The sequence below is a fragment of the Panulirus ornatus genome, chromosome 43, assembly GCF_036320965.1.
Source record: "Panulirus ornatus isolate Po-2019 chromosome 43, ASM3632096v1, whole genome shotgun sequence".
Classification (NCBI taxonomy): Eukaryota; Metazoa; Arthropoda; class Malacostraca; order Decapoda; family Palinuridae; genus Panulirus; species Panulirus ornatus.
Window position 1 is genome coordinate 23,048,043 of NC_092266.1, and position 26,482 is coordinate 23,074,524.

Here is a 26,482-nt window from a genome sequence, read left to right on the forward strand (position 1 = left end):
GTCGTCATGCCCCATAATGTGCCCTTCTGTTCTCTACCCTATCTATTGTCAGTATCGTTTAGTCTGTGTTGCGGGCATGGCCCTTCGTTGATCTGTCGGTGACGCTTCGTACTAGATTTATCTTTCCTTCTGATTATCTTCCTTCCCTTTGATTTCCTTTCGATCTCATTCACTTTGCTGATTTGAACCCTGTTTATTTATCTTAGTTCCTTAATTTCCCCTTTAACGTTATTCATTTGATTTCGTAGTTTGTTTCTTTATCTATTTGTTTGAACTTCTGATTCTGTGTCTGTGTTACTGACAACAATTTCTCCACCCCTTATGCTCTTGATTGGTTCATCCTTAAGTTTTTTCATCTTTTCTCCTCGTAATTAAAACCCACCATAATTTCCATTATCCATTTCCCTTATAACAGCTGTAGTTAGCTTTGTATTGGCTTGATTTATTTAGCGTACTTGACTCCATTTTTTACCATGAATGTCTAACCCGGTTTGGTTCTGAATAAACTCTTTTAAGTTTTAGTTTCAGCAAGGCGGAAACCTTTCTCTTTTCTTCCATAATTGTTCGCCATTTCTTGCGTCAGCGAAATAGCGTCAGGGTTAGAAATTCTCACACCCAGTATTTCCTTAATCTTCAGTAAAGTTCACAGCCAAACTAATGTACCGATATTAAAGAATCTAATCGTATGTTTGTCGTTATGTATGGTATGTGGGTTTGCAGTTAAATGTGTGTTCGTATTGAGATAGCTCGTGTGTGTATGTGTGTGTGTGTATGTGTGTGTGTGTGTGTGTGTGTGTGTGCGTGTGTGTATTTTAGGAGTACGTGTGAATATCAAGTAACAGCTTGAGAGCTCCATTTACAAAATCCTCATAACTGAAAATGCTTTTCGTTACAACAGTCTTATACAACTCTTACAAAGTTCGAAAATTCGTAAATAGAAAAGGAACGGTGAGGCATCATGCATACGAACAAGTGCATCACCTTGAGCTGAGCATACTGGCAAACACCAATGACACGATCCTGAGATGTCCTCCGTCTCGGTGAGGATTAATGCTGTGTACAATGACAGGAAGTTTGTGTTATCGCATGATCCATGACGTGTTGGAGTCACCTAACCAATCACAGACCGGAATTATATTACGTCACGCAAAATGCCTTCCAATTTCTCCAATGTGGTACCTGTTGATTCGTGACGTCATCAGACAAGCCAATCAGGAAACTGTTCATCCGTGGCGTTATAGTGACGTCACATTCGCCGGCTATAGATGTCGCTACTTGGAGTGGGGTTCCCTCCTGTCTAGCGAGAGGCCGGCTCAGGCTCGGCTGGCGAAATTTAATTCGTATTACATGATATCCCTTTACAAGTGGTGGAGTTATACATGAAATAACACATTATTCTCAAAGCTTCCTCTCTCATAGTCAGGCTTCGTGCTCAGCAGAACACGAACTTCCCACAGTTTAAATAAACGTTACGTGTGGAGATGTTGGCACCTCATCTCTATAGCAGGGTGAGTAATAGTCGCGGTGTTTTGGTCTTGTCAGTGTTGCTTGGGTGCGGGTGGTAGATGGTTCGCTGCGACGAGGCTTGCAAGGCGCCGTGACTGAACACACCCCCCAAGCCCTTGGCTGCTCTTCCCCACAGCACATGCCACCGCCCCTGCCCGCCTTGGAACACCCTTCTCCACCGTGCCCCGTGGCCACCACCTCTTGCGTGATGCTCGCGGAATTCTACAGGATAAACTTACGACAATATTAATAACTTGCGGGAGAATTGCTTGTTCAACGAGAAGTTACTTTTTTTGAGAGACAAAATAGTATTACGTTTAACCTTTATACATCTATTTTTTTTTCTATAAACCCTTTCTAGTAACACACGACTAATACGAATACCTGCAGTTCGGTAGATGTATGTTCCAAGACAAAAAGCTCCCTCGTTCAAGTGATTATCTGTAACAAAAACTCACGAAGGTGAAATTGCTTAAGCCAATAGTAAAGGTGAGGTTAGGCAGCAGAGAGAGAGAGAGATTGGACGAAGCGGACGACACTCGTGTAGGAATTGTATTAGAGAGGAGGCGACCAGCGACAGCCGACCACAACGACCATCAGATAGCTTAGTGGTTACTACTGCCGCCCAGGAGCGTGTGCCAGCTGTCGGCCTAACTTCCTTGCCCTCCGCTGCACAGGAACAAGCTGAGCCAAGACTCGTAATCAAATTTCGTATACCAGGAATCTTCCCCCATGTTGAAGTCAAGGCAGTGAGGGATATATATACATATAACTTGAGAGGTTTGCTGAACACAGGAGATACGATAGCAGCGGAGTTCGCCTGGGACACACGTGGTGAGGAATCGTGAGATAAAGGTTGTTAGCTCGAGAGACTTGGTGGGGGAGTCAACCGTGTGGCCGTGGTTGCCGGAGTGACCCGACCCGACCAGCAGGACTTATGAGGTGACGGTGAATCAAGTCAATTCGGGAGAGTTGTTGCAATTGTTGGGGGTGGTGGTGGCGGTGCGTCCCGGAGTGTGGCGTACCACCAGCCCAGGACTTATGCCAGCCACCAGTCAAGTCTCACACTTCCCCCTTCCCTATCACTCACTTTCATCACGCACCAGAGGACGCTGCTTCCCTAATTCTGCGCCATAGGTAGATTTGAGAGGAGCTCTCTAAACGAGAGGGATAGAGAGAAGTTATGTGTTCATTGCTGAAGTAGATAATCTGGAAGAAAACAAAATCCTCATAATGAGGTCCGTAGCACATCAAGTGCTGTAAAGTGACGAGATTTTAACGAACTGTGTCTTGGAAGTAATGGAAGAAGAGAGATGATCAGTTTCTCAAGAGCTGAAAAAAAACGACTTATCTTGACCTGAGAACTCGAGACCGTAATACAAAACTTGGAGGATATTTTTTTTGTGTGATGTAAAGTTAAGACACTCAGGAAAGTGTGACTATAAGGTGACATATCTGTGCTGAGCTTCGGGGAGAGAAAAACAGAATTGCCAAAGACAGGTTTTGAGACCGACGGGCGTCCTGGAAGCTATCCTTAGTTGTGTTGTGTGTGTGGAACGCCCGACACCCATCCCTCACCACCACCACCACCACCACCATGAACCTGTGGCTGGTTACAGTGGTGGTGCTGTTGGTCATCACCCACACCATCGCCGTCCCCCACCACTACCACTTCCCCAACAAAAGACAAGGTAAGTCCCATCCGCAACAGGACTATTATGTGTTTACGCTGTAACAGTACTTTTTTTTTCGAGGTGGTTAGACGCATTTCTCAGGAATAATATTACATGAAATGTATATCTAACTAATCACTTGTTCATATATCCATCATCGTCTTTTGTATTTTGAACAGTATTGACTTCCATATTGCCTCTATACAATATGCACCAAAAAAATATGCGTTTCACTTGGTAGTTCGAAATGGCTTCCGTTTGAATCAGGAGACCCTTAAAAAGGAATTGCATTTTTGGATATTTAACAAAAAGGACTTTCCGTAACTGTTTTCCTATTAAAGATTTTACACATCAGTTCAGCACCTTTTTTATGTAGATATATGTATATAGTCATATAATGTAATCAGAATCACTAGTGTTGTGCTAACGTTTGTGAAGGAAATTCTAAGCAAGCAAACATGGGGAGACTTGGTGAGGCAGACACTAGCCAGCGCTCGGCTACTGTTGACACAGCCGCCAGCCTCCTGCTAACATTAAACATTAATGAAATATGACCAAACACCGTCTTGGCGAATTTTTGCAACTAATTTGTGCTGGGGGGGGGGGGGGTTAGATATTTTACAGATTTTCTCGCGTTTTCGTTGGTGTGTTAGATCTTGTAAGGTTATGTTGTACGTTTGTGGTTCCGTCCGGAGTTAGTCGTTCATTTATACGCAAAAGGGAAGTGTTACGTAGCTTCTAAGCTTTGGTTGTCGTGGAGGTGAATTTTTGTAATTTGTAACTGCCATTCTTGGGTCACTATCAGTGGAAGTTTCGATCCTTCATCTTCCAGTTTGGTGGCAGTGCATAGGTAGTTAGAGGGCGTGTAACTAGGACGTATTTATTTCCAGGTCTTGAGGACGTGCATATATTACTTCAGTCACTTATACTCGTATTATTATCACTCATTACAACTATTATTATTTTTGTTATGATTATTATTAGCATTATATACACGATATTTTATAGGTGATAATCCAAGAAGATAAAGTCCGTGTCTTGGTTAGCGAGTCGATTAAGGGAACCAGGACGGTCTCCTGTATACACCCGACCACTTGAAATGAAACTTCGGTGTGTTACCCTCATGTGTAGATAAGACCCCCTGTTATGTAAGTGTGTTTGCTGGACCCATCACTAGCTTTATTTTCATTTCAATGGTTTGAATTCCGTCTATAGATAAGTTAATTATGGGTCATCTTGAATTACCTCTCGGCTCTGAATAAGGTGTTGATTTGCACACTCAAAACTATTTTCCATCGAGAGAGAGAGAGAGAGAGAGAGAGAGAGAGAGAGAGAGAGAGAGAGAGAGAGAGAGAGAGAGAGAAGGCTATCGCGGTCCATTCTTCACTCTTGTCAGGTGAAAAGCCTAGCAGTTTAGCCTTGCAGTTTTACTTCAGGAGACTTTTCTGTTGTCAAAGGCTTGGAAATGAAAAAAAAAAATACACCAAAAAAATTGACAAATGGGAGTCTTCCGAGACGCTGAGTCACCGAGGGGATTTATATATTTTTTTCTCCCGTCACATAACAGGAATGAAACAGATCTGATCTAACCTAACAACATACGCCAAGACTGTCTGGTGGTTTTAAGGCTCGTGCGGTATGCCATGATCGTGTGCACTTATCACCAGAACGTTTGTTGACATGGCCGTAGCTTGTAGGGAGAATTTATTCACATCGAGCGGTTTAGGTGTAGCGAGAGTCCCTTTATCTAGTATGCGACACCATGATGGTGTGGTAGTTAAGAACTTGGAAAACAACGCCTTTACAGGAAGGTAATTAAAGGAACGGCGAAATAGTGGAGAAGATAAATCCCACAGCCACACCCTCCTCGACTGTTGCCAAGAAGTTTCCCTCTTGATGTAACACATGTTAAGATTCAACATGGAGGATCAAGAAGTGTCAGAATCATCATTTTGCGGGGCCATAGAATTATTTGATAAGAGATAAGGCGGTAACTGCTGTTAAAAAACAATCTATTAATGTATTTTGTTCTTGCGTAGCCTATTTTCCCAGCTTTCAGTCGTAACGGCATCCTTAAAAACCTTACCTAACCAAGCTCGTAGTTCTTTCTCGTCGATTCCATGAGATTAGTAGATTCCTCAAAGGAAACATGATAAAATAAGTCTAGTGAATAGCGGATTTATCTCGTGGCTCAGCGCTACACGTCTTCAGCAGCAGTGTGTTGCTGGGTGACAGCATTTCCATCTAATAGGTCGGTGGATACGTTCCGCTTCCCTAAAAGGGTTTTGACTAGGCTACCGCTGCTGATCCCTGGTGTTTTACACGGCCACTGATAAGTAATCAGGTGATTGCAGTTGCACACTTCAAGTTATACATGTTCTTTGAAAGTGCTCAGGTAATCGCTTGTTGTTAACCCTGGAGATAAAATAGCGGCTTACATATTTGCGGTGCCTTACAAGGGTCGTATAAAAGTACTCTGATACAATTGTAGTTGAACTTACTGTTTGAGAATAATTCTTAAAGAATATTTAAGGTAATTGTGGTTTACATGGTTTAGTGAAAGGTTAGATCATCGTTATATATATAAGGGTCGTACCATTTTTGTGTACGGAGTTGGTAAATCCTGAGGTAATTGTAGCATTTGACTTGTATATGGTCTTTGAAAGTACTCATGATATTACACCGTAGACAGAACATATGTTTGGCTTGATTGATATTATCTACTCCACGCTATATTTTCCATGATGGTCCTGTACGTTGCAATGATCTGTACTGTGGTACTGTTGACCTTCACTGTATTTTATGAAACGTCTTTGCAGCATTAATAGGTTACGCAGATTGGGAAGTCATTTAACGCAACCAGGTGCTTCATTTTGCCATTATTATTATTATTATTATTATTATTATTATTATTATTATTTATCAATTATCATTATCATTATTACTATTACTACTATGTAAATTTATTTTTTGTGGATGTATTGTCTGTATGTGCTTGCTTCAGTGTATATGTATCATTTTCGTTTAATTTTTTTGTGCGACTTGTTTAAAGCGGGCTAATTAATTTTGCCTTCTCTTTTTATTTCTTCTTTGCTTATAATTCATTTCTGTCGTTTGGTTTATTGTTGTGGTTTGCGTTTGTTTACGCTGCCCTTTCATCTGTTTAATGATCTGGCAGCAGCATTTGTTTTGTCTACAGCTGTTCCTTTTGGTGCGCTTTTACTGGCGTAACTGTTTGTGTTACTGTCCGCTAGTGCTCCTTCGCTAATGTTTATTTGTCTTTTTTTCTTCTTTCTTCTTTCTCAGCGCGCGTTATTCTTGAGTGAATTCATTCCGTAATGTTAAGGATGATTTTGATTCTGTTTTTCCGCGTTCAGTATATGTGATTGTTACGTAACTGTGAGCAGCTTCTCACATTCCTTATCTGGCCTGATGATTATTATATGGAACCTAACCCCTTGTAAACCAGTGTAAAAGAGCTGAGAATCGACGTAAGGTCTCCGTAGAGTGTTTTGTCGTCTGACCAACCCGCCGTCGACCATATACAGTATTCTAAATAGCACTGAAGGATCTGTTGATGTATTGGGCTATTTAGATGGTGTTGGGACACTCTAGGTGGAGTTAGGCTCTGGATATGGTGTCAGTTGTTCTGTAAATGGTATGAGATGCTCCCTTAATGGTGTTGGAGGATTTTGTGGGTGAGCTTTTTGGGTTCTGAAGATATGGAGGTGTTGTAAGAAGCGTAGCTTATAAAGTTTTTTGGATTCCATTTACAGTGTAATGGGTTCTGGAGAGAATGTTTTCGATTCCGTGTTTAATAAGATTCTGTAGATAGTAGTTAGGTTTCTTTGTACTATTTGGTCCTGTAGATGATGTCAGTCTATACTGGTGTTGGCTGTAGAGATTATGAAGATTATATCTTAAGCTTCAAGAATAGGTCAGAGGTCCTGATATGGTGTGAGACTTTCTATGATATTGTAGACCGTGGTATCGTTGGAGGTTCTGTGATGATGTTAGCTGTTTTGTGATGGAGGTCGATTCATGGCTTTGGAAGTTCAGTAAGAGTTGATGTTCGTGGTTCTGATTGCGTTTGGAAGCTCTGCAATGGTACTGGAGTCTCTGTGATAGCCTCAGAGGTCTTATAAGGATGTTGGAGGCTATGTAATGGAGGTGGAGGCTTTGTAATGGTATTGAAAACACTGTAATGGTGTTGGAGGGTCGGCAATGGGGTTGGAGTTTTACTAATGGTTTTGAGGCTCTTAAATGTGTTGAGGTTCATTGATGGTGTTGGAATTTATGTAAACGTGGTGGATATTTAATAATGGTGTTGGAGACCCAGTAATAGTGTTGGAGCTCTTTCATGGTGTTTGAATGTCAGTGTTACAGCATTTCAGTGTTAGAGGCTTAGTAATGCTGTTAAAGGTCCACTAATGGTGTTGTAGGTTCAGTAATGATTTTGGAGGCTTCATAATGGAATTAAAGGTTCACAGATGGCTTTAGAAGCTCAGTAATGGTGTTAAAGGCTCAGTAATGGTGGTAGAGATAGTGTTGTTGTAGGATCAGTAATTGTATAAGAGGTTCAGTATTGGTCTTGGAGGTTCGCTAATGGTATTAAAGGCTCAGTAATAGTATTAGAGGTTCAATAGTGGTTTTAGAGGCTCAGCAGTGGTGTTAAATTTAGGCTTACTGTAATGGGGTTGCAGACTGTCTGATATGTCTGAGTATATTTTCGTTTTTGCTATTTTTGTTCCTTTATGGTATTCGGTTTATCGTCATGTACTTTGTACTTATCAACTCTTGTCATTTTTTCATTTTCATTAAATCATCCGTTAATAAGTGCAAGCACATGAAACCTAGAGACTGGATGTGTGCAAATGAGATTGCTTGTTTGTGCCTGACGTAACCTTGCGAGGGTGGGAAGAGTGTATAAGTATTTGAAGTGGAAAAAATGACTTTATTTATTAATTGATTAATTCATTTGTTTGTTTATACATTTATATATTTTGCTGGTGAGGAGGTCGGCGAGGCTGGCCTGGAGCCCCTTGACCTGGTGTGGTGGTTCAGATGGGCGCAGGGGTCGGGGGAGTTGTGCGCATCTGCGAAGGTCTTGGATGTCTTCTGCACGTGTCCCCCCCCCTCCTCAACGTGTTCGTCTGTGCTCTCTCTCTCTCTCTCTCTCTCTCTCTCTCTCTCTCTCTCTCTCTCTCTCTCTCTCTCTCTCTCTCTCTCTCTCTCTCTCACACACACACACACACACACACCCGCTCATGCCCCTGATGGTTAGGCAGCCCCTCTGAGTGGCACACGGTACCAGCGAGACGGTGAGGGAGGCCACACAGCGTCGGGCCGCACACAGTTAGCGGGTGTGTTGCCTGGGAGGGAGGGGGTTATACCACCTTACTCCTGGGTGTCGGTGCTGACCCACCCACCCTCCTCCTGTGTCGTGTGCCTCCCAGCACCACCCCCTCCTGCCGCCACTTAGCAGGAAGGGTTGATAGTGGCAGGAGGAAGAGGAAAGAGGGGCATCTTTGGGGAAGAAGAAAGAGATGTAGACGTGAGGGAAGCAGGCTACTGTAGGAGGGACAGAAGAGGGGAGGAAGCGCTAGATCGAAAGAAATAAAGCGAGAGAGAGAGAGAGAGAGAGAGAGAGAGAGAGAGAGAGAGAGAGAGAGAGAGAGAGAGAGAGAGAGAGAGAGAGAGAGAGAGTATGATGTTGATTCAGTGAGTGGAGGGGGAAGGGAGAAAGAAGGGAGAGGCAAAAGAATAAAGATGAAGATAAAAGGACTCCAGACAGGCCGTTTATCAGGACAATGTTTACATGACACCGCTCTAACATGGCAAGAAGAATATCCTTGTCATAGCCAAGGACGCAGCTCACTGACTGGGAATGCGGTGATGAGCTGGAGTACATTGCATTGTGGGTAGCGTTCCCCCCCTCATGTTTTCATGCCCTTGACGAAGCATATATACGTTATTGCTGAGCCCCTGACGAAGCGTAGGTACGTTTATTGCTGTGCCCCTGACGGAGCATACGCACTGTGTTGCTCTGTCCCATACGAAGCTGACCACGTTGTTGCTCTGTCCCTGACGAAGTATAAGTATGTCGTTCTGGCCTTTACGAAGTACATTATTGCTCTGTCGCTCGTTCTGGCCAGTGCGAAGTATAAGTACGTTGTTGTTCTGTCACTGACGAAGTACGTAGCCTTGCTCCTAAGTATAATCACATTGTTATACCTCTGGTGAAGCGTAGGTACGTTGTGTCATGCCCAACACGAGGGTTTTTACTTAAACGTACGTAGCTTGAGGTGTATTTCGCCATGCCTGTTGGCACACCTTTAATGATGCTGCTGTTTCCAAATACACGCGCGTCTAGCTTACTGTGCCCCGTGGACTCATAGGAATATATATATAGGATAAGCGGGAGAACAAATTGGAGGTGAAAGAATGGAGTGAAAAAGATTGTGGGCGATCGGGACCTGAACATACAGGAGGGTGAGAGGCGTGCTAAGAATAGAGTGAACTGGAACGATGTGGTATACCGGGGTCGACTTGCTGTCAATGGATTGAATCAGGGCATGTGAAACGTCTGGGGTAAACCATGGAAAGGTTTGTGGGGCCTGGATGTGGATAGGGAACTGTGGTTTCGGTGCGTTGCACATGGCAGCTAGAGACTGAGTGTGAACGAATGTTACCTTTTTTGTCTGTTTTCCTGGCGCTACCTCGCTGAAACAGGGGATAGCGATGCTGTTTTCTGTGGGGCGGGGTAGCGCCAGAAATGAATGAAGGCAAGCAAGTATGAATATGTCTTTGCCCTTATATGTACACACACACACACACACACACACACACACACACACACACACACACACACACACAGCCTAAGACAGGTACCTGTTTATCGACCAGCCCCGAAGGCAGGATGAACAACTTGGTTAGCTGTGGGCCGACAGTGCAGGCGGGTCCTCGTGTGACTCATGGTCAGCGACGCCAACCACTACCCCATGAAAGAATGTGCGTTCGTGCGTGCGTGCGTTATTTTATGTATTTTCACGCTAAAGGTTGAGATATCTTTAATTCCCCCACCTAAGCCTGACTCCCTCAACACTTCCCCATTCTTCTTTCCGTGACTAAAAGAGAAAACAAAACCCAGCGTAACCTTCTCAAACCGCCCTATCATCATGCGCCAGAGACCCCAGAATGGCATGTCACCACCCAACACTGGCTGCAGGCTCTGAGAAGGTCGGCCTGGGTGTTTTGCTTCCTTGGAACAGTGAGAAATGGAGAGAGAGAGAGAGAGAGAGAGAGAGAGAGAGAGAGAGAGAGAGAGAGAGAGAGAGAGAGAGAGAGAGACCCAAGGTTCAACACCACTTGAGAGTGGTGTTTTGCTTCCGTGGAGCAGTGAGAAATGAAGAGAGAGAGAGAGAGAGAGAGAGACCCAAGGTTCAACACCACTTGAGAGACGAAAAAAAAAAAGATACATGACAATGACAAACGTGCGATGATCAAGACAGGGAAGACGAAAAATCTTGGTATTGGGGAAGAATTCCTCCCATCACGTCCCTAAACTTGCGTTTTTCCGTATTTATGCGCTCCCTCTTTGGTGGGGGAAAGGGCGAACGCGGTTCTCCCCTCCCCCCTAGGTCATGTGTGAGGTATCACAGCGAGACGCTGGCCCCCGGTGATACACGCCGAGGGACTTTTCATGCCAGATAAAGTCAGGTATTCATAGCTGTGCCTGAGTTTGTTTATATCACTTTCCTTGCCTCGTGCTGTGTCAAGATAGTGGCGTACTGTCTGAGTCGCTTGTGGACAGGGAGTGATACATGTCAAAGGCGAGGACTTGGGCATGTCAAGGGCCAGAGATGTAAGCATGTCAAGGGCGAGGACTTTGCCATGTCAGGGTCGTCTGTATGTCAAAAGCGAGGACTGAGCATGTCAAGGACAGGGATTAAAGGACCTTAATCAAGGGCCGGAATGTAAGGATTTCAGGGGCATTGATATGAGAACGTGACGGCCTGGATTTAAGCAAAGGACAGAGATTTAAGTTTGTCACTGGAAGGGATTTAAGTATCATGGTCGAGGATTTACGTATATCAAGGGATGAGATTTAAGACTCTTAAGGACAAGGATTTAATCACCTCAAAGGTAGAGATTTCAGCATCTTAAGGACAAGGACTAAGGACAAGGCCTCGAATTCAAGCATTTCGGGGGGGAAGCTGTAATTTAAGCACATCGAGGATAGGGAAATAAGCATCTCAGTGAAAGGGATTTAAGCATCTCAGTGAAAGGGATTTAAGCATCTCAAGGGTAGAGATTCTAATGTCTTAAGGAGAGGGATTTAAACATATTAAGGGACGGGATTTAAGCATCACAAGGGTGAGGATGTAAGCGCGTCATAGACTCCTCAAGGCTGGCCTTTATGCATCTACAAGGTAGGGATTTAAACATCTATGTCGCAGGGTTTAAGTATCTAAAGGACAGACGTAGAAGCATTTGAAGAACGAGGATTTACACATGTAAAGGGTAGGTATTGAAGCATCTCGTGGTTAGGGAATTAAGCAGATAAAAGGGCACGTGTTTAAGGGTCTCTTAGGGAGCGATTTTAGGGTCTGAGGGCAGGGATTTAACCGCAGCCAGGGCGGTGATTGGAGCCACCCCAGCTGTGTTTATGTAAGAGAGGAAGTGATACGAGTGTATAGTGCAGTGGGGTGAAGCGTGAAGGTCAAGGTAGGTGGCCTGTGGGCCGCCCTGCTTCCAAGTGAGCCACTGTGGCTAGAGGATGGTGGCCACAGGCCGTCCAGAGGTCCATATGGGCCACTTGTGGACAGAGGATGGTGGCCACGAGCCGTCCAGAGATCCAGATGTGCCACTATGGCCAGAGGATGATGGCCACAGTCCGTTCAAAGATCCAGTTGGGCCACTGTGGCCAGAGGATTTTGACCCCGAGTCGTCCAGAGGTCAAGATGTGCCATTGTGGCCAGAGGATGGTGGCCACGAGCCGTCCAGAGGTCTAGATGGGCCACTGTGGCCAGAGGATGGTGCCAAAGGGCCTCCCAGCGACCAAGTGAGCCACTGTGGTCAAGGAATATCAAAAAGATTATGGTGGTACACGTGACCCTTCCAGTTGTCACCCAGGACAGATTGTAATGGTATACTTGACTCCCAGTCGCCACCTAGGGCAGGTCCTGGTGCTTCTCACGAACCTCCCAGTCGACAGCCAGGGCACGTCCTGGTAGTACACACGACCCCCAGTCGACAGCCAGGGCACGTCCTGGTAGTACACACGACCCCCAGTCCTCGCCCACGGATATGTGAACCCCCCAAAACATACCCCCTTCATTACCATCTTGCTATGATATTGACAAATCTGAAGAAAGTTTATGGCGGTATATTTAGAACTTTCCAAGATCCTCTTGTCGCATATTTCATCAAATATATCTATGATAAGACTAACAAGTTTTGCAAATGCAATCCTATTCAGCGTAATACATCGCGCATATTTGCGCTATAGTATGACAGAACTGTGAAGTGGAAGTCTTTCACCCAGCAAGGATCACCGCCAGCAGCAAGTTGTAAACCAGCTGAGCTCGACATGCGAAGAGAAACTGACATGCTGGGTACGAGGCAGGCAGGTGGGTGGCCGCCGTCCCTTGTTCCAGCTTCCAGACTCGCCCTTTACCGTCTCTGAGGCTGGCGGGGGCTGCCGTCCCTTGTTCCAACTTCCAGACACGACCCTTGCCATCTCAGAGGCTGGCGGGTGGCTGCCGTCCCGTGTTCCAGCTCCTGGATTTGACCATCGGCGTCTCTGAGCTGGTGGGTGGCTGCCATCCTTGTTCCAGCTTCCAGAGTCGATCTTGCGTCTGAGGCTAGTAGGTGGCTCCCGTCCTTTGTTCCAGCTTCAGAACTCGGCTTTATGCGTCTTTGGGGCTGGCAGGTGGCTGCAATCCCGTTCTTCAGCTTCCAGGCTCGACCCGTTGTGTCTTTGAAGCTGTTAGGTGGCTGCTGCTCCTTGTTCCAGCTCCCAGACTCGACAGTGTGTGTCTCTGAGGCGGGGGGTGGCTACCATCCCTTTATCTTCTTCCAGTCTCGATTATCGGCGTTTCTGAGGCTGGCTAGTGGCTGCCATTACTTGTTCCAGCTTCCAGACTCGACCTTTGACGTTATTGAAGTTGTCGGACGACTGCCATCCCTTATTCTAGCTTCTAGATTCGATTGTTTTTGTTTTGAGACTGGCTGGTGGTTCCAGCTGCCAGACTTGATCCTCTCTGTCTCTGAGGTTAGGGATGGCTGTCATCATTTGCCTCAGCCTTCAAATTCGACCCTCGGGGTCTCAGAGACTGCGAGGTGGCTACCATCTCTTGGTCTATCTTCCAGACTCCTCCTTCTGCGTCCCGAGGGATGTTGGGTGGCCGGTATGGCTTTTTGTAACTTCCACACTCAACTCTCAGCGTCTCTGAGGTCAACAGGTGCCTGCCATGTTTTGTTCCAGCTTCTAGACTCGATCCTCTGCGTTTCTAAAGCTGATGGGTGGCCGCCATGACTTTTTTTTTTTTTTCCAGCTTCCTTAACACTTGGATTTTCTGAGGTTGGTAGTTGGCTGTCATCCCTTGTTCCAGCTTCCTGTATCGACCTTCAATCATCTCTAAGGCTGGTGGGTGGCCGCCATGGCTTTTCCGAACTTCCCAAACTCGACCGTCGGCGTCTTTGATGCCGCGACTTTATCCTAGGCACTGTCCTTCCCCCTCCCCTCAGACCACGACAAGTGTTTCGCTGCACGCCTTGTCGTGTTACCATAACCATCCACGACGAACGTTGCCGACTACAGAAGCTGCGCGAGTAGATTGACGGAAGATAAAGCAGCTGGGCCGCCCAGCTTATCGTGACGATCGCTATTGATGTAGAGCCTCGCCTAACGGGTTTCGGCGTCTGTTGCAGGTGTCGTCCACAAAGCCGTTCTTGTGAGTGCCCCCCCCCCTTTTTTTCCCCTTATCCCCAGTGTAAGGGAGTGGGACGACTAAGCATTATTTGCCCCTTGGACGTACGTAGTATTATTAACAGTTGACATATCAAGCACATACTGTGAATGATTTACATGTTGTGACTTATCACTGCACGCTGTGACTGACCACTTCCAGCCTGTGACTGATCACCTACAGGCTGTGAGTGATCACCATGAGGCAGTGCGTAAGTAGGACGAGACAGGTGATTAGGAAGACCTGTTGGCTGGTGGAGTTCCGTTTCAGTAGTCCTTTGAGCAGCAGTAGCTACTGGTTATACCAGTTCCTTCCTTCCTCCGCTTGCCGCCCGCCACTGCGCTGGAGCTGCCATCGTGAGATGGTGTAGGGTTCTCAGTGATCATGCCTTTTAGGGAAAGTTTCTTGTAATCTTTTAATACTAATTTGATATCGCTTTCCATCTCATTTGCTCCCTCTTCATCCGTCTGTCTATCAGTATCACTTTTCGTCCCTCACCCACCCACTCGGTTCCTGGAGAATATCCGGTACCTGAGCGACCACCTTGTTCTGAGCGTGTTACCTGACAAGCAGCTACTGTGGTGACTCCTGTAGGAGTAACGGAGGGCACTGTTTGCATCCCCACCGGGATCAGGACCCAGCGTATCAACGAGGCCCGCTCACCATGAGAGGCGACCGCTGTGGCCTGTGTTTACCCACCAGGTGAACGAGCGGGGTCGCCTGATTACAGTTTACACACAAGTTAAATGGTGATCGATCCATGAAGAGAGACTCTGTCTAGATAGATACCAGCCACAAGGTGTTCCTTTGTTTATGTATTTATGTAATTACTCCCAGGACCTCTCTCCTGCGGCCCAGGGCTATGCTACTTCCACTCGTAAAGAACTGTGGACTCCATTGAAGTGAGTTCTTTAGCGATACATTGTACCCCCAGTGATACAGCGACTCGCCCCTCTCTCGGGGCATCCTTATGACAGTAGCACTTGTATACAACGCACTCACCCACCGCCTACATAATGATACACCGAGCACTTCTCAGTTGCCATCCGCTCTCTGCACACACACGCATTACATAGCATGACTATATATTGTGTCGTAGAGGGCCACTAAAAGGGGAGGGAGCGGGGTGCTGGAAATCCTCCCCTCTCGTTTTTGAATTTTCCAAAGGAAGGAACAGAGAAGGGGGCCAAGTGAGGATATTCTCTCAAAGGCTCAGTCCTCTGTTCTTAACGCTACCTCTCTCTCTCTCTCTCTCTCTCTCTCTCTCTCTCTTTTTTTTTAACTTTTCCAAAAGAAGGAACAGAGAAGGGGGCCAGGTGAGGATACTCCCTCAAAGGTCCAGTCCTCTGTTCTTAACACTACCTCGCTAACGCGGGAAATGGCGAATAGTATATATATATATATATATATATATATATATATATATATATATATATATATATATATATATATGTATATATATATATATATATATTTTTTTTTTTTAAACTATTCGCCATTTCCCGCGTTAGCGAGGTAGCATTAAGAACAGAGGACTGGGCCTTTGAGGGAATACCCTCACCTGGCATATATATATATATATATATATATATATATATATATATATATATATATATATATATATATATATATATATATATATATATATGATTATACATTTTTCGTTCGTATGTTGTTTATTTTGGGTAATTTTCAGAAATCACTTCATTCATTATTTACATTTGATAATAATGCCTTTAACCCCATACTCACTAACGAACAGGACTTGGCAGATGCATTATATACAAGACCACAACTGTTACGGGCGGCGGAGGCTGAGATGAGAGGCGGGAGTTGTCTGTCGTGGTGCCGCTGATGGAGGCGATGGCTCAGTCGCCCCTTTGTTGGTTTACGCCAGATGAGCATGGGGGAGATAAGACGAGGCAGGTGGAGCCTCCGCTGCAGGAGTGAGGGGATTTCCGCCGGCCACGTGTCCGGGCAACACGATGACGGAACGTTGGAACCTTTTCGAGGCGGGTGAACGCCGGCGGGAGGAGGTGAACAGAGGACAGCGACCAAAGGTGTTAGCGACGACGCAAGGCATCTGGGTTTCTCCTTATCCTCACCACTGCCCCAGGAGGTGGAGGTGGGGGATTATTTATGCTCTCGTCGGTTAGTCTGCGTGGTCGAGTGGGATACAAGTGCCACACTAGGGAATCATATGGTGCCCTTAGGCTCAGGTTCTGGTGACGATATAACCATAGCCACGTTGCCTTGTGTAGCCTCCTGGTCGGCCCACGAGCGTAAGAGCCTCAAGCACGACCTCACCAGCGTTGGGTAGGGTCGTCTTTTACCTTTTAGGGTGTGACAGCGTGACCTTTGACTTACCTCTTAGAGAGTCGGGTAAGCGACCAGGTGTTATCCCATTAGGCTCAGGTGAAAAGCCAGGCCATCGTACTCTAGGTAGGGTCATCGAGTCGTGTTCAAGGATTGTACCGTCGCGCTCAAGGGGCGGGAACAAGGGGACTGGAAAGTCATCTCCTTCTGTGTCATCATTTTCTACTTGTTGGTACAGAAGCAGCAGCCAAACGAGGATTTCTCTTGGACGGCATCTTCGTCTTTCGTAGACTGTCCCTCTCCAAGGCGGGGAAGGCGAGGAGGTTATTAATACAAGCGGATTTTCCGGTGATGGTGTGACCTCGCCACGAGAGAGGGAGGCCATCTGGTGGTGAGACGGAGATGGGACGTGATGGGGCAAGGAATGGGTATGGAAAAAGCTATTAAGACTTGTGCAGGTGGTAGGTGCAGAGTGGGCCAGAGGGGGTCAGCTTGGGTAGAGGTGAGAGACACAGTGTTTATGTATCTAAACAGGTGGACATAGAGGATGATAGTATATAAACCCGTCACACTTTTTGTTATGACTAGTAACGTAAAATCATATATAGTTGAGTCTTGTGCGAAGTCAGTTACCACACGATAGATGGGAGAAAGACTTTGACAGCCTCACGTTAAACAAAAGATAACTTTTTTTTTATTTGATACCAACAAGAAATATTTCGTCGAGAGATATTGAGAGAAAAGATTATTACAGAATTTCTAAATTCTAGCCAGGCACTGGAGAGAGAGAGAGAGAGAGAGAGAGAGAGAGAGAGAGAGAGAGAGAGAGAGAGAGAGAGAGAGAGGTGAAGTGTTGGTGAAGAGGGAGGAATGTTTACGGTTGCGGTGTTGGGCAGGCAAGGGCGGGCGGGGCGTCTCCCCGCATTACCTTGCCTAGTTGTGGCGGTGGTGTGGTGTGTCCCTTCAACCCTCACCACGCACACACTCTCTCTCTCTCTCTCTCTCTCTCTCTCTCTCTCTCTCTCTCTCTCTCTCTCTCTCTCTCTCTCTCTCTCTCACCACCCCTGCCACTGCTGTAGGAGAGACAGTATTTCTCACTAACTGTTGTTGGTCGCGAGACAGTAATTGTCTCAGTATTGCCGCCGTCGGTGAGACGGTGTGTGTCAGAGATGGCTTGTCCCTCACCACTGTTGCTGAGGTAGCCTGTTTCTCATTGCCCTTACCTCTGAGATGCTCTGTATTTCTTGACATTTGCTTCCCAAGACAGTTTCTGTTGTCGTCTACGTATTGTTCTGTTTGTCTTCGTCCGTCCGTTCGTTCGTCGTCACGAGCCACTTCCAGTTAGGTGAAGATACATTTGACGTGACCCGTGAAGACTGGGTCAAATGCATCAAACTGTATACTCTATGGTGCTGTTTTGAAGCATGTGAGATAAAGAATTGATTGGCGAAAGACCCCATAACTCTAGCTTCGATTTTGCTTGAGTTAAGGTCTTTCTGAAAAGGTTTATTCTGGACTGTAGCGTCGCTCATAACTTGAAGAAAATTCCACTCTTGGCCGTGCAACTTGATCCATGTTTTTGTTATTTTCCAAATGATATTTTCACCCATTGGTATTTCAGTCCCAGAATCTATGTTGAGCTACGAGACATAAATGTTCAGTGGAATGTCCCTCTGCTGTTACTGTACATGGTGTTGAAACAATCTTATTTTTCTTGTTACTGAGACAATTTTGACTCACAACTTGTGATAGGGTTGAGATAATTTGAGTTCCATAACATCTGTCGGTGGTGAGACAGTCAGTCATTTTACTTCTGCTGCTGAGAAATTCAGGCTCATAAATTTTGCTGCTGTGGAGACAATCTCTCTCTCTCTTTTTTATTCTTTAGTGATTCTTCACCAGCTGAGAATGTCTCTCTCGCTATTATTGTTTAGGAGACAATAATAGCTGAGTATTTTTACGTCAGCGTTGCTGCTGACACACTGAGTGTTCCATGAAACTGTTTGCTGTTGCGAGAATGTGTCATACGACTTCTGATGATGATCAAGTTCGTTTCACTTACTCCTGCACCGGAGATTATCTGTGCCTCTGCGTCTCCCAGATTCGTTGCGTAGGAGACGTCCTCTTGCTGATGCTGCCCCGCGCGCACAGACGCTACCTGTCCTCTGCTTTTTCTCGCATGGGTTATCTCTCTGCCGCCGTTCCTGAGATAGGTGTGTGTCTGACAACCGCTGCTGCTCAGATATTACTAATTTCACTGCGTGTACAACAACAACTGGTATATTTACACAGTGTTGCTGGTGATGTGAGACCAAAAGCTGTTTTACATGGATGCTACCTTCTCTGAGGCAGTCTGTTGCACCATTGCATCCGATGGGGGTCTTTTAAACTCCTGTACACAGGGGGTAGCAGAAGCGTGGACAAAATGGGAGATAAGTTCCACAGAAGGGAAGATAGGCCTTAATTCTTCCCCATAGATAAGCAGAATTTCTCTTCGTAGCAATGAAAATCTCTGGAGTAGAATGTATGTGACACCCAGAACGTATTCAGTAGTTCACTGAAGATTTTGAAGTAAAAACTAGACGAAGAAACGTTTTGCCTTCAGTTCTGCAAAGTGACTTCTACGCCGCCCTAACCTGCCTCTTGGGGAGTGTTACTCTTGGCTTTCTCAGTCCACCCCCACCCACCCCTTACAAACACACAACCCTGAAGTTTATTTGCACGCAGCGCTTCTACATCTACCACGGTCAGAAACTCTTGAAGATTTGTAAAAGAGGTGGATACGCTCCCAGTATGTGACTGGTTATGCTTGATGTACCCGTCTTACTACCAGTATAAGAATTGGATATACTCATACTCCCAGTACTAGAACTTGGGTTTATTCGTTATACTCCCGGTATAAGACCTGGATATACTCATTCTACTCCCAGTATAAGACCTTGGCATACTCGTTTTACTCCCAATATAGGAAGTGGGTATGCTCTGTTTAATCGTAGAGAACTGGATATGTTTCTTTATATTACCAGTATAATAACTGCATATACGCAGTATAACGATTGCATACACTCGTTATATTCCTTGTATAACAACTGGTTATACTGGTTATAATCCCCTCTTAACAAGTGGATATACTCGTTTTATATCCCAGGATAAGAACTGGATATACTCGTAAAGTCTTGGGACTACACTCCCCACAGACAGCCCAGGGATCGGACTCGCCACAGCGGGATGGGAGCCTAAGTAAGACGACCGAGTTGCCCCCCCCCCCCTCACCTCTTCCTCCTCTTCATAAGGGCTTGATCCCAGAACATGAGACCACAAGAGATACACGCCTCCCTATCACTTTTTGGACCCAGGGAAGTAGTAGACGATTGTCTCTCACGGCTGTTGGTAAACAAACAGAAGAAATATAGACCCCCAGCCCCTGATGTGTCTTCTTGGCTCTGCTCCCGAGGGCATTGCGTCTGTCTCTCTCACACACACACACACACACACACACACACACACACACACACACACACACACCCTGCGTTATAACCACACACCACCGTTCTCCCTGCCGACAGGAGACTCTCTGCTTTTCTCACTCGGACGCGGGTTTGCTCTCTCTCTCTCTCTCTCTCTCTCTCTCTCTCTCTCTCTCTCTCTCTCTCTCTCTCTCTCTCTCTGAGAATGACGGTACGATCGTTGGGTGTGGTCTGGTGATGAGGAAAGACCTGAAGAGCTGGGCTGTCGTGCCCAAGGGTCGTGCAGGTCGTGTCTCAGCGCTCGTCCCACGTTGCTCGAGGGTCGTTACCGTCGTGGTCAAGGGGTCAGTCCCCAGCTGTTGTAGGGTAAAGGTTATTGATGTTAGCAGGGGATCTTGCCGCCTAGTTACTAAGGCCTGAGTGGTTGTTGTAGGTGAGCTTCTCTCGTTAGGTTGTTAACGTCTCGTAAATGCGTTGTTGATGCTGTTTCTCGATATTGTAGTGTGATGTTATGGTAATGTTGTGGTTGTATGATTTTACTACTATCTGTCTATTTAACATGATACTTCCTGTGTATACATCTTTCACCTTTTTGACATCTTTCTTACATTTTTTTTTTTTTTACACTTTTTTTGTTTCATTTATCTTTCGTCATGATTAGATAAAGGTTGTGTTTGAAACGTACAACAGAATATGTGTTTGAATGTTTTGGTCTAAATAGGAAGGTTAGAGGTCAAGTTAGAGGGTACGTCATCATGCAGAGAAGTGCTCAAGGGCAGCACCGTCGTGTTCAAGGGTTTTACCGTCGTGCTCAAGGGTTTTACCGTTGTGCTCAAGGGTTTTACCGTCGTGCTCAAGGGTTGTACCGTCGTGCTCAATGGTTGTACCGTCGAGCTCAAGGGCTGTACCATCGTGCTCAAGGGCTGCACCGTCGTGCTCAAGGGCTGTACCGTCGTGCTCAAGGGTTGTACCGTCGTGCTCAAGGACAGAACCGTCGTGTTCAAGGGCAGTACCATCGTGTTCAAGAGGACAATGCAGCATATCGTCATCTCCACATATATGTGCACACCAGCGCAGTAATATTACACTGGAGTTACCGCATGATATCACTGCCTTTAATTATAGCGGGGAGAATAGTAAGATTATCGGGCCTGCATCACGAGCGGGGGGAACTTGCCTACCCTGTTGGCTGCCGTGACGTCACCAACCGTTGTGTGAGCGTCCTTAACTTTATTGTTCCCCCGGAGTGTTTGCTACTTGCTGAGGCCGCCCACATTGCCTCTCCTCCCACGCCCACTCTGCTCAGCTGTGTGTGGTGGGGTCACCTTGTGTGTGTGTGTGTGTGTGTGTGTGTGTGTGTGTAGGGGGCACCATCTCTCGAACTTCCTCTGCTGTCCTACAGCTTTTCAAACATCACTCTGTCGTCCACGTTCACGGCTGTACGGCCGGCCTGCCCTTATGCTACGAAGGTCCTTATTTCCAACTTCTCTCACAAATTTCTCGCTGTATCTCACGTCAGGGCCTCTGGCTCTTCTACCCCTAGAGGAAGACGATCATCAAGCATGTTAAAAGAAAGCACTGAAAGGCTGTGATCGAGTCACGCCATACTCTTCTCTCTTCCTTGTTTTTAACATATTCATGGTCATGCCTCTCGTGACTGTAACCTCTCTTAATTCTGTTACTGTCCTTGTTGCCATCCTTTAGACCTTCTCCCTTCGTTGTTTTGTGCTGTAAGTGAGGTAAACAGACATGAGAGGCAAGATCTAGTTTTGACCTAATATAGGATGTGAACAGTTGGCTTGATATTTCCTCATCTGTGCCCTTGACTGCGTTGCTGATCATTTGCCAGCAGACAGTTTGCTTCCTTTCCAGTCCTCCTGGAGTGGCGAGTCTGGTGGCAGTTTAGGGGACGATGTCGACTCTCAGATTCCCCACTGTTTATTTCCTGCTAGATGATGGTTTTTTGATTCGGGGTCTTCTCCCTCTCACCACCGTCTCCCATCTTCGGGGTCCTCTCTCTTCACCGTCTCCCATCTTCGGGGTCCTCTCTCTCTCACCCCCGTCTCCCATCTTTGGGGTCTTCTCTCTCTCACCACCGTCTCCCATCCTCGGGGTCCTCTCTCTCTCTTCACCGTCTCCCATCCTCGGGGTCCTCTCTCTCTCTCACCGTCTCCCACCCTCGGGGTCCTCTCTCTTCACCGTCTCCCATCCTCAGTACTTTCCATTGACTCGAATTGAATTTCATCAGCTCAAGTAAAATCCAAGTGCGTGTGTGTGTGTAATTGCCTATTTGTGCTGTAAGGGGAAGGAGTTTTACACGCGCGTGCGTGTGTATGGGGTGACCTTGAGTGTGTGTGTGTGTGTGTGTGTGTGTGTGTGTGTGTGTGTGTGTGTGTACATAATGAGAACTGTGATTGCTATTGGTGTATCTATCTTAGGGACAGCTTTGCACTCGTCCCGCCCCTTCTCTTACACTTTACCTCACATGTACACCCTAGCTCACTCCGGTATTCGTTCATCGACCAGTTCCAAAAGGGGAGGATGAACAGCTGGTGTAGCTGTGAGCCCCTTGTCTGGGACTCGAACGCGGGCTTGTTAGTTATTGTTAGATCGTTGGTACCATTCTTTTTTTTTCTGCATTCCTATGAACTCTTCCCATCATCTCGAGTGATGGGAAGATTAGTCTGATGCGGCAAACTTAAGCTTAGGCCGTAGATGTATACATCATCTTCATCATCTCGCACTCAGTGAAGGTAGTTTTGAAATATGGTTCGCCTCCCTCGAAGTCCCGACACGTTGTGCCCTTGTGACAAGGTCAGGCAGATGTCATCCCCTTAGGTCTCTCTCGTAGCACGACTCCCGTAGTTTATTACCCCCATACACTACCCACTGTTTGTTTAGTGAGAACCCCATCCCAACGTCGTTACATTTTTCGGGATTAGATTTCGTAAACCATTTTTCAGACCGCTGTCGCATTATTTTTTTTATCCCCCAGGGTCCTTTTGCAGCATGTCGCTGTCTCTGCTGCTCCTCAGTTCCTTGGTAATGTATGGCATCAGCAGTAGAGATGTTCAGGTACGGAGTCCACCTCGTCTCATTTACGTGGCTCATGAAAAGTGATAGACCGCATCACTGAGCCTTGGGGACGCCACTTGTTAACCTTACCCCTAGTTTGAGAAGGATCCTCTGTCTGGCGTCCTTTGTTCCCTCGCAGTTAAGTGGCTGCTAAACCATCAGAGCAGCTCTCTAGTGACGCCTGCATGGCTTCATCACCAGTCCGTCTGTAGGGGAACAGTATCAAAGGCTTTCTGGCACTCCAGGGATGTCTAATCCGCTCACCCATCCTGTTTACCCTAGGATGGTATTGTACTACTTCATAATCATCCAGTAGATTTGTCTCGCAAGATCGCATCCTGTGAAACCATGTTGCCTACCATCTAGTATGTGCGGGATAAGACAAGTTCTCCTCTAACTGTTTTGTGAATATGTGTTCTTGTATGTTCCAGGTTGTGTTTATTAGTTCACAGTACTCGAAGGGTATTGATACAATGTGTCTATCTCTCTTTCCTTTGGAACATTTTCTTCTCCCACTCTTTGACTACATATTGTGAAATGCCATCTAGTGCACGGGTTTTCGGGGGTCTTCCTCCTTCATGAGCCTCGTCACGTCCACTGGATTTATTTCAGTACTTTCTAGGGCATCTCTCACCCCACCCTCACCTCGTGGCTGTTAGTAATGGTACCTCTGGGTCTTCCATCCTGAAGCATCAGGTTCCACTCTTCACATACACTCTTCACATACGTCCTCGTCTGCAACAGTAAAACTTTCTCATGTAAAGTTCCTTTATATGATAATGTGGTTCTTCACTGATGATTTGTCCCTCATAGATCTGCGAAACAGATTAAGATTTTCTTTCTACTTACCATCAATATTTTTCTCAAACCTAACTTGTTCCTCCTCTCTCATCCTGATGGAGTTATTTTTGGCCTCTTGTGTCCGTCAAGTGCAGCTCGCCTCCTGTTTTGTGTATGTCACTTCAGTAGTGTGTCATGTGTTACGCTGATGTACGTGTGTGTGTGTGTGTGTGTGTGTGTGTGTGTGTGTATAAGTGTGTGTGTGTGTGTGTGTGTGTGTGTGTGTTGTGTGTGTGTGTGTGTGTGTGTGTGTGTGTGGTGCGCAAGGAGCCGGTGCTTCATATGTGCATGTGCTTGCATGCATGTTTGTGTGCATCGATGCGTGTGGGGAGCTGTGTGTGCGCGCGTGGAGACTGAAGGGAGCGTATATGAGGGAGTGACCTTGCCGAGGCCAGGCCAGGCCAGGCCAGACGCACCAGCACTGCCGCTCACCCACCCACCAGCAGACATACACACACACGTCACGCCAGATAACATGGACCCCATCAACTCCGTTTACACCACGCTAGACGCGAATTATGCCAGGGGCACTCGACACCGGCCGGCCCTCCCCGCCCCTCACACACACCCCCTCGCCTCCATGATGTCTTCACTCACCCCCTCATGCTCCGCGGCCCCGTGATGTCTCAACTCCTCACGTTATCCCTGTGGTGAAGGCAATGTCCTCCTCAGCCTAGTGCGTTATTTGTAAGATAAAGCCACGTTCATCATCCGTCGTCATCTGCCTGCTGGCACCAGGGCAGTTCAAAGCTTATCTAAATAGCCCTCGTGTGAGACGGAGGAAGGTCCTGGACCACACGTACTGCCATCAACCCTCAGGCTGATAAGGATTCGAACCCCTCATTCATGAAAGCAGAAACTCACGAAGCTTTTGCGATGCGAAACAACGCACTTGCTGAGAGCTTCGAGCACCGCTGGCGAGCTGATGTAAGCATGTATCGTTGCTTCATCGATGAACCAGCTCGAATAAGTTCATGAAGCACCACTGGAGAGTTCATGAAGCAAGAAGGTACTGGCGTAGCAACTCTACTGATGAAGCAGCACTAAAGAAGTGATGAAGCAACACTAAAAAGTTGATGAAGCAACACTGAAGAGTTGATCAATGGACACTAAACATTTGATGAAGCAGCACTCAGGAGTTGATGAAGTAACACTAGTAAGTTGATGGAACCACACAGAACAGTCGTTGAAACGTCAATGAACGGCAGATGAAGCAACACGAAACAATTGATTAAGCGACAATCAGGAGCTGATGAAGCAACGCTAAAGAGTTGATGGAGCGAGACCAGCAGCGGCGGTGCAGGCGTCCAAACAACAGTACGGCCATTGTCTCAAGCAACATTGCCAAGGACCTAGCAACAGTACCATAGCAACCTAGCATGGTGCTGAGAACCTAGGAACAGTAACTGCACCAGGCCACCGGTAACCTAGCAACGGTGCCGAGAACTTAGCTGGAGAACCGGTTACCAGACAGCCGGCAACGAAGCAAGTGCTGAGAACCTAGCACCAGGTCCGAGAACCTAGGAGCCGGTAACCTAGTAGCGGTGTCGAGACCTTAGCTGCAGAATCGGTTACCAGGCAGCCGGTAATCTAGTAAGAGAGCCGAGAACCTATCGGCAGAACCAGTTACCAAGCAGCGGGTTAACTAGTAAGCAGTGCAAGGAACGTAACAATATTGTTCGAAACTCTAGGAACTGTGCTGGTTACCGATAACCTAGCTGTGGTGCGTGTGTCAAGGTATAGTTTGATGAACCTTGCACTAATCATGGGCTAGTTTCCTCTAACCTAGCAACAGATGCATAGCAACAATCGTTAACCAAGCGACGGTGCCAGGATTAAAGCGGTAGAATCGTTAAACCAGTCATAACTGCCTGTAATCAAGCGATGATATCGTTGACCTTGCAACAGCTCCATTGATCAAGCGATGTTACCTCAGCAACAGTGCAGTAATTACGATAACCAGGCATTAATTAGTGGTAGTCACGACCCCACACTGCCAAGGGTAAAGCGTTGACGCAGTATTGCCAGTCAGGAATATACCCATAGTGCAGGTAAATCAAGCGATGATGCACGGTAATCGAGTAAAACTGTACCCGGTTATCATGCTGTGTGCCGGTCACCAGTCATCATCAGCAGTATTCTAGCATAGCGTTGGTAACGCCGTCGTCACTGATGTGTAACGGTAACCAAGTCAAGCAACACAGGCGTAACCCGAGTAATTAATTGGTAACGTCATCTGGGGAAAAGTAAGCGGGCTTCCCAACATAGGCGATGGTTTGTTAGCATAGCTGATAACACTGCCATAGATCCGGCAACAGAGCATCCGGATGGTAGCGGCGTAACATAGCACGTCAAGAAACAGCGGCATAACTTAGCAATAGCGATATAATCTAGGAGCATTGACTGTGTTAAGCGCCTAGCGCAGCCTTACAGTAAGTAACAGAGCAGACGGTGCCGATCGGCAAGCCTCTTAACCTAGCCGCCACTGTATTTGTCAAACGCCATTAAGGGGTCTTACCCTAGCAACAAAAATGCTGCTAGCCTAGACCAAAATTATCAGGAATGGTGATATTACCAGCAGCAGAGACATTTATTTACTTGGAAAAAACCCCAATAATATCCGCGTATTATT

General features: G+C 46.4%; 1 protein-coding gene across 1 annotated transcript in view; it reads left to right on the forward strand.

Moving 5' to 3' along the window:
• Window positions 1-1,536: 1,536 nt before the first annotated feature.
• LOC139762408 (A disintegrin and metalloproteinase with thrombospondin motifs 6-like) overlaps window positions 1,537-26,482 on the forward strand; it is a 175,528-nt gene continuing 150,582 nt past the window's right edge. Inside the window, 1 exon segment of the mRNA XM_071687265.1 lies at window positions 1,537-3,197. Coding sequence (XP_071543366.1) covers window positions 3,104-3,197 — 94 coding nt within the window. The 5' untranslated portion in view covers window positions 1,537-3,103.